We start from the raw sequence: 12634 nt of genomic DNA, 5'->3' as shown, positions 1-12634 counted from the left end.
GATATCTTCCTGACCTTACCTCACTTTTTCTTTCTCGTGCTTTTTCCTTTTCTTTCCTATTTTTACCTTTGATTTCCTTCCTTACCTTTTTGAACCTCTTTACCTTTCCTTACCTTTCCTTTCTTTCCTTGCCTGTCTTCTTTCCTTTCCTTTCTTCCCTCTCCCTGTTAACAAATTATGAAATACATTTTTAAAAAGCATATAAACAAGAACTGAAATTATTAAAAACGCCAAACCCATCCATCAAAACTTAAATTAAATGTAACTAAACCCAAACAATGCTGTTTCTTTTCATAGTATTTTTTAAAGATACTTTTTACTCATTATTGTTGTTGTATTCTTACATTTACATTTGTTTTATGTTAATACACTATCATCGCTTGTTGACTTTGTATTTAAATATATTTATGCACTAAATGGTGGAAAAAAGGCCTTAAAAACATAAATGCATCACAGAAAGTATGTTCAGTACAGTCACACGTTGTTGCACTAAACCTTGACCAGCAGAGGGAGACAACACTTTAAACTTGCAGCTCACTGATGAGAAACCAAAACCAGTCATCATTTTAAGAGCAAATTCAAGTTTATTTCTCTACAAATATTTTTTGACAAATCCACATAAATATAGCTAAAATAATTTATATAAAAATATCTTCCTTTATACTGTTGTAAATTAAATATATTAATGTACTTTTAACACAGCTACAGTGAATACTCAAATACAATAAATATTTTCTGAAAAATAACTTATTTGTAAATAAAGCTACATTAATACATGTGTAAAACATTTAAAACACTAATCAATACTTCAAAAAAATACTATTCAAATTTGTTTTAGAAGCTCCTCCTCAGACAGCTGTGGATGATGACGATGATCAAGGCTCAGTGTTGTCAATTTTTACCTGTTTTCACTGAAAAATATGTAATTTAATATAATTTTTTAAGTTACAGATCAGTTTGAACAGATTTTAAAGTGGATTTTTGGGGTCAATAAACATAAAAAACGTGTGTCCTAATACTTTACAGCTCAGTCAATGCTTCAAGAGGAGAAAAATGAAGATAAAAATTAAAAATAAATTTAGTTGCAATGCAGATTTCCTCTCACAGTAATTGGTGGAATAATAAATTATGGAAGTATGTTTGTGCTGAAAAAAAATCATTTTAACTAATTTTGAAAAATCAGATTTCTAAAATAAAAACTGAAAGTAATGTTGATGATGTCAATACTGATAACGATAATTAGGCTCTCCATGACGATGCTCTACAGGACGTGGTGCTGAGCCAGCTCATCGATCCACCGGAGGATGAAGGTGAACTCTCCGACGGCCTTCAGCGCTCCTTCGTCTCTGCGTTTCTGCAGACAGACAGTCACAGTTAGTATTATTAGCATAATTATAGGGATAATGTGACAGTACGTGGTGTTAATTAATAAACAAAGTATATAATTTCCTCTGACCCAGAGCAGCTGCAGCAATAGTAGTCACACAACCTGTAAATGTTTACCTTTTTGATTTTTCGTTCGAGTTTTTTGATGAGTTTGGACCATTTTGAAGGTTTAGAGGAAGAAACCTGAAAACAAAGAACATAAAAACAGATTATTGAGTGTGTATTTGTATTCTGTGTGTGTTACTCCTCCCCTCTGCTGTCTTTTAACATTTCGTCGGAGATATGCCACGAACCGGCTCGCGTCAAAACCTCCACGCGCAGGTGTGTACTCACGCAGTGCAGCAGAGTGTGTTGGATTCGGTGCAGCAGGTCGTTGTAGTGGAGGGGAAGTAGTTTCTGGACGACCTCTCTACTGAACACACTCCTTTGATACACATCAATCAGCTCCCGCATCTCCAGCCAGCCAACCACACGCTGAGGAAGAGAGAGCGCGTTTACACGGAGGCATCGGACCGCCTTAAGATGGATTTGCTTGTTTTAGCTCAAATTCAAGGAAGCACAGAATACATTTTTATAATATCAGACATCCAAGTCAAGACAAGTTCACAGCTTCATCGCAAAGCAGGAGATAAAAATCTCATGCAGCAGCTCCGCATGTAAAAAAACTCAGGTGATAGAGATGTGTCAGTGAGGCTCGGGCGATATCCATTTTTTCATACCATCAAACCTTCAATGATTGTCACTGTGGTATACGTACGGTACGTGATGGTATCGGTGTTACGTTTTTCAGTCAACTCAATACACAATACACTCACGAGACGTCAACAAAAGGTAATATTCTTACACCTATTTTCCTTATTAAACAGAGAAAGACAACCATACACCTTCAAACATGCACTTTATCACAATGTGCAATTATCCAAATGCAACTGGAATCATTTTTTTTAAACCACTGAGTTTGCATCTTGTTTATACTGTTTTTATTGTTATCTTTGCTTTATTCATCTTGTACATATATTGCTCTGATATCCATTTGCTGCTAGAATAATGCAAATTTCACCGTTGTGGGACTAATAAAGGATCGTCTTATCTTATCTCAAATTCACGTGTCTCTCTTTTATTGAAAATAAGGCTTCTGTGGAACCTGTTTGTTTTTTGTTTTGTTTTGTTTTGGGCAGACTGACGGAGTGAGCAGCGCAGCGCTGCTCAGCTGCGGCACATCTAGAGAAATGGAGTCTCGCCAGTTTTTTCCATGTGATGCACACAGTTTCCAGCAAAACAGACAGTAAAATAATCCTATTGACATTACACCACCTCTTTTTACAGTTTCAATGCTTTATCAAACGTGAGGACAAACATATTTATCTTTTCTGTTTCAAAATAAAAGCCCTCTGACAACGTTTCTGTTGACAGAATCCCTTCAGTGATTGACACTTTAACTGTGAAATATTTGCAGGACTGTGCAGCTCTGCAGCAGCGCCGCAACAACAAACGAGGCCCGGGCGTGACCTCCGGGTACGTGATACACACTGCATGCAAAACATCCTCAATCCAGCTTCTCTAGTGTGAAGTTAATGCAAAGATTAGGGTCCATATTTGTGCAATATTTAAAATGTCACTGTCTGGATTTCTATACAATACTCTCAATACTTCTATACAAGAGCTGTTAGTGCATCGCAGAAATCTTCAAAAGTTAGTTCAAACATCAGAGTTATAAACTGCAGCAGCAACATCAAGTCGACTTTCTGTTTTAATAATTAATCCATTTAATAATTCTTTTTTTTTATGTTTCAAACTTTGTTTAAAACATCAAGAAGTTTTGAATCCACAGTTCCTCTGTGAAATCCGTCATACGCGGCCGCTGTCACGTATAAGGGGCTTTTCTTAACACTATGGCTCCATAACACGCCTGCATCGCCTTGGATTGGAAATAATGACAGCAAGTGCGGGGGCTGCAATAGAAATGAAGCTGCTAATGTTTTAAACACCGATCGCCATGGTTACCGGGATGTTATCACCAGTGGAAACGCAGTCATCTCACAATTGTATTTTATCAACATTTAAAAATATCGCTTTAGTTTTACAAAAATCTGTAATGGAAACCCGCTCACTATTTGCTTCCAAAGTGCACAGTTTTTTTGTCTAACCTGTGCAGATTTAGCGACCGTAAAAGTCGCAAATATTTTGTAAATCCGCCTCTTAGTCATTTACACAAAGATTACACTGATGGCTTTTAATAACAATGAGTTTAAACAACACTGTTACATTTGGAAGCTTTTTGTTAAACACCAAAAATAAGTTATTGCTTTGCTTCAGCAGTAGTAGCATTTATTTTGGGACACAGACAAAGAGCCTTTATGAGGAAACCTATTGATTACAGAAGCTGCATAAATCAAACACCCTGTGGGCTAAAAACGAAACACTGGGATTCTTTGGAGGAACTGAAATACTTCCTTGAAAACAAACGTGCTCGCTCGGCTCGACAGGTACGTCAGCCGTAAAGTGTTTGGAAACACCTGTGAGTGGGTCTGAGATGTTAATGATTGCTGGAAAAATTCCTGAAGGTGTGGCGGTGGTTTCAGTTTTACGGTAGACGTGGTTCTGTGTCGTTATTACAGCGTTAGATCTGACATGGCAAACGTGTGGTTGCGGTTGAGGTAAACCAGGCGGGCACCGTTTTGGCAGGAGGCTGAAACCTCAGCAAAAGAGTCACTTCCACTTTTGCTCTCCAGCACCAAACCCCATTCAAAAAATGACACGTTTTCACCGGATGCACGAACACAACACGGCTTTTTTTCTGCGGCATTAACAGATTTGATAAACAGGTTTTCTGACCTCAGAGCATTTGGTGCAGAACTTCGGCAGCAGTCTCTGTCGTCTGGAGGATTTTTCTTCTTTCTGCGGATAAAAACATCAAACTTATGAGCCTTTTTTAAATTAATCATCATTAAACTTTTGACATTTGAGCAAATAGGCTTGATTACTTTTAGTCGGCATCAGAGGAGAAAAAGAAATTTATAAAAAAGTTACAAGGAAATTCCCTGAAAATAAGCAACAAAAAAGAAACAAGAAAATTACCTTAAGAAAGTTCTTAAAAAAAGACGAAAAATCTTTTTTTTGTAATAATGTTAAAAAATATTATTTTCTGGACATTTCTCCCTAGTTTTTTGATAATATCATAAAACGCAAATATTCACATACATTTCTTGCTGCCCTTTACTTTTTTAAAAATTTATTTAACCTACATTAAAAAAAACAAACAGAAATGAGCAACAAAAGAAGATATTACACAAATATGAGCAAGAAATTAGAAAAAAAGTAAAAAAAAAAAAAGGAAACAACCTGGAAAAGTGCTTTAAAATTATAATTGCACAACATTTTAAATAATAATAATAAAATGATAAATGATATATCTATTATAATATGATATGCTATAAATATGTTTTTCCCTGCCGTTTTTTCCTTTTTTTCCCCCCTAAAAATTCTTTCCTAACTTTTTAAAAAATAATTTTCTAAATCTAAATTTTTATTTTTTTTTTGCATTATGTGGAATATTTTTTACCAAGTTGCTCAATGCTTTTTTTTTTAACCTGTTTTAGGTTTTTTTTATTGAAAGAAATCAAACCAATTTTCTCGTAGTTCAGCTGATTTGAAAACAGGTAAAAGCCGTCAAAGTAAAAGTGATGTCGCTCCAGGTTTTAAAGGGTTAATGTACTTTGACGCAGTGGTAGTAAAAGTATTAGTACTGATAGTACTATTATACTGATAGTACTGATATTTGCAGTTTTAGTATGTAACTTATGTTTTACTTCTTCCAGCAGTGAAGTAAAAAACGCTTTGTGTGTTTTCGGTCAGAAAGTCTTTGATCTGATCAGACGCTTTGATCTGGTTTTAAAGACTTTCACTTCCTGTCGACTGAATATCAGCTGAGTCACAGTACGACTCATCAATATGTATTATTGATACGGATGAGAAAATCTGACATGTATAAATATGAATAAAACTGATCAGATAAAACACTTAAAACACTGAACAGATCAATAACAAAATAACGGTCTGAATAAATAGGCAGAATCAGTATTTCAACTTTTATTCTGAAAGAACTGATTCTGCTTATTGATTCAGACTATTATTCTTATTGATCTGCAGCCACCACTGATGTGATGATACTGATCAGTGTAGACTTTAATAGGAATTACATATTGATCCTTTTTGTCTGCAAAAGCAACAATAATCAATCATTAATGTTTGTTTGATTGATCATTAATTGTTATCAATTTATGGTAAACTGATGTACTGACTGCTGAAACATTTAATAAATGTTGACCTCTAATTGATAATTAACACTAAATACCAATTAATAAACTAATCAATAGGTGTTATTGATCTTTAACCATAGACAGACAATAGCAAAAATATTTATTAATGGGCTAATCAATAAAACCTTTTATTTTTAAAGTAAAGTGGTAAACTAACATTGATTGGCAGAATAATCAGAAATTGGCATTTTTGATCAGCAGACAAATCAATGAAAATAATTATTAATCTTTGATAGACTGATAGTAAACTGATTTATTGATTAGCAGTTTAATCAGTGCTGACGGTTATTTGCAAATTAATCAGTGTAAAGATTTCATTGATCTTTAACTGCAGTTATTATTGATCGGAAACCGATCATTGATCTTGAGTTGATCATCAGTCTAACAAACTAGTTATTGATCATCAGTTTTTGATCTTACCGGCAGCTTGTTGATCAGCTGTTTGGTCCGGCTCCACAGCTCTCGGATCAGCTCAGCGGGGATCTCCTGCCGGCAGGTGAGCCCTCGATCAGCCGTCGCCGTGGCAACGTGGCCCTCGGCGATGGCGAGGCTGATGAGCAGAGCGAGAGCAGACGTCCTGACGAGGAGGAGAAACATCTTCAACTGCAGCAGGGGCTCTCCTCTGCCACATTTATACATCCTCCTCTCCTCCCCCTCTCCTCTCCTCCCCCTCTCCTCTCCTCCTCTCCTGTTTCAGAAATTTCCTAAAATCATTGAGTCACCGCCGCGACTTTCCAAGGAGTCTCCCTGCTGATGTCACCTTTTCTCCTCCTCTTTTTCATCTTTTCTTTCTTTATTTTCTGATCCTGTTTTCTCCCCCTGCTGGCTCTGCTCCTTGTTCGCTCCTTTTCTCTCCTTTCTTCTGCCTCCTCTTTTTTCCTCTGCTCCTTTTTGTTTTATTTTCTCCTTTCTCATTTTTATTTTTTCATGTAATTACTCCCTTTCTTTTTTCTCCTCTTTTTCTGTTTTCAGTGTTTTCTCTTCTTTCTTTTATTGTTCTTCTCTTTTCTCCTCTTTATTTTCTCCTCTGCTCCTTTCCCTCCTTCTTTTTCTTTTTTTGTATTTTCTCTTTTTTTTCTTCTATTGTCATCCGTCTATTTTCTCCTTCTCTTTTCTGAATCCCTCCTTCTCGTCCTTTTCTCTATTTTTCATTATTTTCTCCTCTTTTCTCCTCTGCTCCTGCTCCTTTCCCTACTTCTTTCTTTTTTTGTTGTATTTTCTCCTCTCCTTTCTTCTGTCGTCGTCCATCTATTTTCTCCTTCTGTTTCTACCCTTTTTTCTGCGTCCTCCTTCTCCTCTTTTTCTCCTTTTCTTTCTTTTCTTCTCCTCTTTCTCCTCCTGATGTCTCTCCTTGTTTCTCTATTCTCCTCTTTTTTCCTCTATCGCTTTTTTTGTGCCTTTCCCTTTCTTCTGTATTTTTCCTCCTTCTCCTTCTTTCTCCTCTCTCCTTCTCCTTAATTTAATTTCCCTTTTTCTACTTCTCTATTCTGTCACTCATCTTTCCTGCATCCCTCCTTCTCCTCCTTTCCTTTTCCGTCTCTTTTCTTTCTTTTTTCTCATCCTGTCTCTCCTCCTCGTTTCCTCCTGTCTTCTCATGTCGTCTTTTGCTCTCTCTTTATCTTCTCCTCCTCTTTCGTCCCCGCTCTCTCCTCCTTTATTCCGCTTTTTTCCTTTTTTTCCTTTCTTTAATTATCCTCTATTTTTCTCCTCTATCTTTTTCTTTTCTTTCTTGTGTTTTATGCTCCTCTTTTTTCATCTGCTCCATCCATCCTCTCATTTCTCCTTTTCTCCTTCTTTCTTTTATTGTCCTCCCTCTGTCTCTTCTTTCCTGCATCCCTCCTTCTCCTCCTTTTCTCCTATTTTCTTTTTCTTCTGTCCTTTCCCCCTACTTTCTCTTCTCTTTTCTTTTAGTTTCTCCTGTTTCTTCTGTCATCCCTTCTTATTCACCTCCTTTCTTTTCCCACTTATTTTCTCCTCCTGTCTTCAACTTTCTTCTATTGTCAGCTTTTCTCTCATTCCTCCTCCTTTCTCTCCTACTCTCCTCCTCCTGGCCTCCTTTCTTTGTTTTTCATCCCTCCTTAGTTTCTCCTTTTCTCCTTGTACCTCTCCTACTTTTGTCCCTTGTTTTCTCTCATCCTTTTCTCCTCCTCTCTCCTTTTCTTTTTTACAGAAAAGGATTTTGGCCAATTTTTTATCCATTACGCACGTCGAGAAAAAAGTTGAGAAAAAAGTCGAAATGTCGAGAAAAAAGTCGAAATGTCGAGAAAAAAGTCGAGAATAACGTTAAAATTCAATGTCGGGATTATCGTCGAAGTTTCAAGAATAAAGTTGAAATAAAATTTCGAGAATAAATGTGACCAAAAATGCCTTTTGAAGATGAACTAAAGAAATCGTTCTATTGATTCGAAATTATTCGACTGTTTTCTCGTCATCGTATTTCAATTATTTCTCCTACATGGCCCTAATCCTCCTCCATACTTTTTCTCCTATTCCTGTTTTCTTTCATCCTTTCTTTTCCCCTCTTTCTTCGTCCACCTTTTTACCGCGCGGCTCTCCTCTCTTTTCTTCTTTTCTTCCTCCTTCGGTCTAATCTCCTTCTCTCTTCATTTCTTTCCATTTTCTCCTTTCCTCCTTTTTTTTGTTTCTTTCTCCTCCTCGTCTCCTTTCTTTCTCCTGTTTTCCTTTCTTTTCTTTGTCCTCGTTCTCCTTTTTCCTTTCTTCTATTCTTGGTTTTCTTCCATCGTTCCTCTTTTTTCTCCTCTTTCCTCATCTTTCTTTCTTTCCTCCTGTTTGTTTTCATCTTTTTCTCGCCTCCTTCCTCCTACTTTCCTCCTCTCCTTTCCTTATCTCCTCTACTCCTCTCCTCTGCTCCTCTCTCCTTGTGACAATGTTATCCTCCTCCATTCGCCTCCTTCTCCTCCTCATTGGCTTTTCCTTTTTCCTCTCCTCTTATCCACTTCTCTCCTTTTTCTTTTCGTTCCTCTTATTCTTCACCTCCTCTCTCGTCTCCTCTCTCGTCTCCTCTCCCTGGCAGTGATGATGTCACTTCCTGTCGGTTTTAACGGGTCGGTTTGGGCACAACCTGGTTTTGGTGTGTCGATGCGCAGTCAGATAAAACTAGGTTGCGGCTTCGGTTCGACACAGTCGAGGAAACAATGAGTCGGCAGATTTGTTTCCCACCTTGGCAGGTTTCAGAAAGTGCCGAGTCGTTCCAACCCAGATTAAAGACGATGTCAGCACCACAGAAGAAGACAACGACGAACACCGGCTGCTGCTTCTGAGTCAAAAAAACAAAAGTTCTGGAGACGAAGATGATGAGTGTGTGTGTGTGTGTGTGTGTGTGTGTGTGAGAGTGTGTGTGTGTGTGTGTGTGTGTGTGTGTGTGTGTGTGTGTGTGTGTGTGTGTGTGTGTGTGTGTGTGTGTGTGTGTGAGAGAGAGAGTGTGTGTGTGTGTGTGTGTGTGTGTGTGTGTGTGTGTGTGTGTGTGTGTGTGTGTGTGAGTGTGTATTGTACTTCCTGGAAGGCAGAACAGTAAACAGGTCAAGCAGCCGCACCGACAATACACTAACTGTCTGTCTGTCTGTCTGTCTGACTAACTGTCTGTCTGTCTGTCTGTCTGTCTGTCTGTCTGTCTGTCTGTCTGTCTGTCTGACTAACTGACTGTCTGTCTGTCTGTCTGTCTGACTAAATGTCTGTCTGTCTCACTGTCTGTCTGTCTGTCTGACTAACTGTCTGTCTGTCTGTCTGTCTGTCTGTCTGTCTGTCTGTCTCACTATCTGTCTGTCTGTCTGACTAACTGACTGTCTGTCTGTCTGTCTGTCTGACTAAATGTCTGTCTGTCTGTCTGTCTGTCTGTCTGTCTGACTAACTGTCTGTCTGTCTGTCTGTCTCACTGTCTGTCTGTCTGTCTGTCTGTCTGTCTCACTGTCTGTCTGTCTGACTAAATGTCTGTATGTCTGTCTGTCTGTCTGTCCATCTGTCTGTCTGTCTGTAATATGATGTTTATTCCACTGCAGATTAAATTTAAATAGTTGGATATATTAATATATCTAGTATCGCTTATCGGCCAAATGTGTTGTTAAAGTATATCAGATATCTGCAAAAAATTTAGATTCTAATTAATCTTTTTTACTTATCTTTTATCCTGCCCTGATCCTGCTTATTATTATTATTATTATTATTATTATTATTATTATCATTATTATTATTATTATTATTATTATCAATGTTACGTGTTCTTTTTTTGTTACTGTATTTTTCTTATACGTCTCAAATCTCCTAAATTCTGCCTTCACTCTTATTAAAGCCAAAATCTGACGATACTGATGAGGTGCACATATCATCAGGTATGCCTTGCACATACTTTTACGTACTTTTATTTTTGTTATAATTTCTCTGCGCGTATATAAGAGCAACTGGTGACCCAATAAAAAGGGGATCAATAAAATAAGTCAGATGCTGATTCCCTGCTGGTGAGTGTTGCTCTGAAATATTAAGTTGTTCAACACAAAACTTTGAAAAGAGGCCGACCGTTACTGGGTTACGTAAAGGATCCAAGTACTTTATCCACCACCGGTGTGAAGTAATTTATCAAAAATACCAAATATTCTCTGGTGCTGTGAGGATTTGCTGTATTTCTCTCATTTATGTCATTTTAAATTAAATATTTTTGAATTTTGGACTGCTGGTTGGTTAGGAATTAGATTAGAAGACAAAATTATCAACATAATGTTTTATTTATGATGAAAATAATTGTGTGTTGTGGCTTTTCGTGTGTCTCTTATGTCCGATCAGATGTTATTGTCGCTGCAGCAATGATGTCGTCACCTGTGTTAACATGATTATTTTGGTAAGCAGCTTTTAGCCGTGTGGTCAGATAAAAGTAGGTTGCGGCTTTGTTGACTTGGGCGGGAAACGGTGACTGTGCAGGTCTGTTTGTTCCACGCAGCAGATTTCAGGTTGTGACGAGTCGCTGTTCGACCCAAATAACAGCCCCGTGTCTTTCTCCCGGTCGACAGGCGGCATTGAAAACAAGTGCGAGCTCACCTCACAGGGCCCGATGGCGCTCAGGTTTCCTCACAGCGTCACGCAGGTGAGTCCAGACTGCGAGCGGACGTGAATGTGACGTACAGCAGACAATGAGATGAAAAGCTGCAGAAAAACACGTCACCAAAAAGGAGCTCAGGGTAACTGAAAGTAAAAGTTGGAGAATTTCCAAGGCTCAAATTTCTTCATGCGGCGCCACAGAGAGCCGACAAACCTGCATCAGCTCTTACATCAAACTTTTTTATGGTTTTAATGTAAAATAGCACAGTTATGCTCTACTTCCAGTCCGAGGGCCGATTCTGGCCCCCGATAAGTCTGAGTGGTTCACTAACCATTTTCTAATTCCATTAATAAAAACACAAAATAAAGTGATTCAAACTGAGAATTTCTTTTGTACTTTTAGTATATATAAGGTGCCACAAACGGCATCAAAGTAGTTTACCCGGAGAGAGGTCCTAGCTAAGCTCCCAATAGCCTAAAATCATAGAAATGTCCTAAAATATGAGAAACGTCAGAAAATCCCAGAAATGTCCTTTAATGCTAGAAATGTCCTAAAATCAAACATACGCTAAAATTTTATAAACAACCTAAAATGAAATAAAAAATGTACTAAAATCCTAAAACAGTCTGTAAAACATGTATAGGCCTCTGGCCTCCTGCCATTTTTAAAAAGTGGCCCCCAAATCAAAGAAAGTCGGGTATAAGTACGGAGCCCCAGAAAGACGTGAATTTTTTATTTTTTTTATCTGCTGCACATGAGATCTATAATTTGCATGCACAAGTTATTTATCTTGTGGGAACAAGGTAAACCTTTGCAATCTGAGCACATTTGTTTGATTTTTTTTTTTTTTTTTTAAACACATGGGGACCTTCGGGGGCCTCCGTACATAGCCTACTGGTAAATAGCCTACTGCATGCTAGCTACATGTTTCTGGTAGTTCACTAAAAAGTTAAGTGTAAATGCACAATTTGCACCAATAAAGTCTATTTTCAAAGCTCAATCAATTTAATTATTGATAATAATTCATTGTATTTACCTTGAACTGCCGGCGATGGTGATTCTGTCGCCTTTTCAAGCATCCGTGATGTTGAAATTTACTTTCATTAGAAATTGTTGCCGTGAAAAATTCCCGACATCTTCGACCGATGTGAAAAATGTGTGAGGTTTCCATTAGCAGTTTTTCCTTCTTGTCTCCTGATTAAATTCTGCATTATGTGACTTTAACATCATTGTGAGGAAACTATCAAGACATATTTGGGCTAATTGAATGTAAAACTATTCACCTAAATAGTTGAATGCAATTTATTTAGCCTCCATGTGTGTATATCAACCAAGCAAATAACATAAAATAATAAAATTGGTGTTCATTTTTAAGACATTATCACCAATATCATCATTTCTTTTATACACACGGCTGCTTAGGTCTGAATTCCGCCATCTTTAATCAAAATTCATACTCCTTCTCTAACGTGTAATAATTCATAATAAAACTACACAAACTGTCAAAAACACATATTTTAAAAATCGGTGTTACTTACACGTCCCGAGGATATCTTTATCTTTATCCTTCATCGTGAATAACATCCAGAAATCCGCTTTGAAAACATTAAAATAAAAGATGCTCCTCATGACTGCTGAACTTCACCGAGAAAAATCACGTTTTCAAGTTTTATTCGGTTTAAAAGTAATTTAGTGAAAGTTTTCTGTCTACCTGTGGTTTCATTGCAAACAGGAGCTGCTCATACTTAATTCGGCATACTTTTATGGCGCCATTTTCACACTTTTTTTAAACAAATTAAGGTTTAAACAGCAAAGCTCCCAATTAACTATCTTGCCTCCATCGCAGCTTCGCACTTCCTGTTTACGTCACGACCCAAGAGCC

The 12634-nt window shown here is 37.4% G+C and overlaps 1 protein-coding gene across 4 annotated transcripts; it reads right to left on the bottom strand.

Moving 5' to 3' along the window:
- Positions 1–574: 574 nt before the first annotated feature.
- On the bottom strand, positions 575–12634 carry LOC121961681 (uncharacterized). Of its 4 annotated transcripts, XM_088072813.1 has the most exons (9): positions 12464–12634; positions 12291–12347; positions 11789–11888; positions 10752–10856; positions 6126–8982; positions 4222–4284; positions 1720–1860; positions 1504–1569; positions 575–1354 (listed from the first exon to the last, which is right to left on the bottom strand). In XM_088072813.1, the coding sequence occupies exons 5-9, from the start codon at positions 6342–6344 to the stop codon at positions 1262–1264; spliced, it is 582 nt and encodes a 193-aa protein (XP_087928939.1). In that variant the 5' UTR covers positions 6345–8982; positions 10752–10856; positions 11789–11888; positions 12291–12347; positions 12464–12634; the 3' UTR covers positions 575–1261. The 4 variants fall into 4 exon arrangements, with proteins under 4 accessions (XP_087928939.1, XP_087928938.1, XP_087928940.1 ...); XM_088072812.1 differs by having other exon boundaries at positions 6126–8979; positions 12291–12634; XM_088072814.1 differs by lacking the exon at positions 11789–11888.

The sequence above is a fragment of the Plectropomus leopardus genome, chromosome 22 (assembly GCF_026936395.1).
Source record: "Plectropomus leopardus strain MGB_pleo_1.0 chromosome 22, ASM2693639v1, whole genome shotgun sequence".
In the NCBI taxonomy this organism is placed as follows: Eukaryota; Metazoa; Chordata; class Actinopteri; order Perciformes; family Serranidae; genus Plectropomus; species Plectropomus leopardus.
Note: the sequence above shows the minus strand (reverse complement) of the source record. Positions and strands in the feature narration are given on the sequence as shown.

What these genes read in the sequence shown, in the direction of transcription:
- LOC121961681 (XM_088072812.1), bottom strand. Translation starts at nt 6,344, where the DNA reads ATGTATAAATGTGGCAGAGGAGAGCCCCTGCTGCAGTTGAAGATGTTT. An exon ending in TCTGCACCAAATGCTCTGAG is followed by an intron (nt 1,861 to 4,221) that starts GTCAGAAAACCT and finishes TCTCTTCCTCAG; the next exon opens with CGTGTGGTTGGCTGGCTGGA. An exon ending in AACACACTCTGCTGCACTGC is followed by an intron (nt 1,570 to 1,719) that starts GTGAGTACACAC and finishes CTTTGTTTTCAG; the next exon opens with GTTTCTTCCTCTAAACCTTC.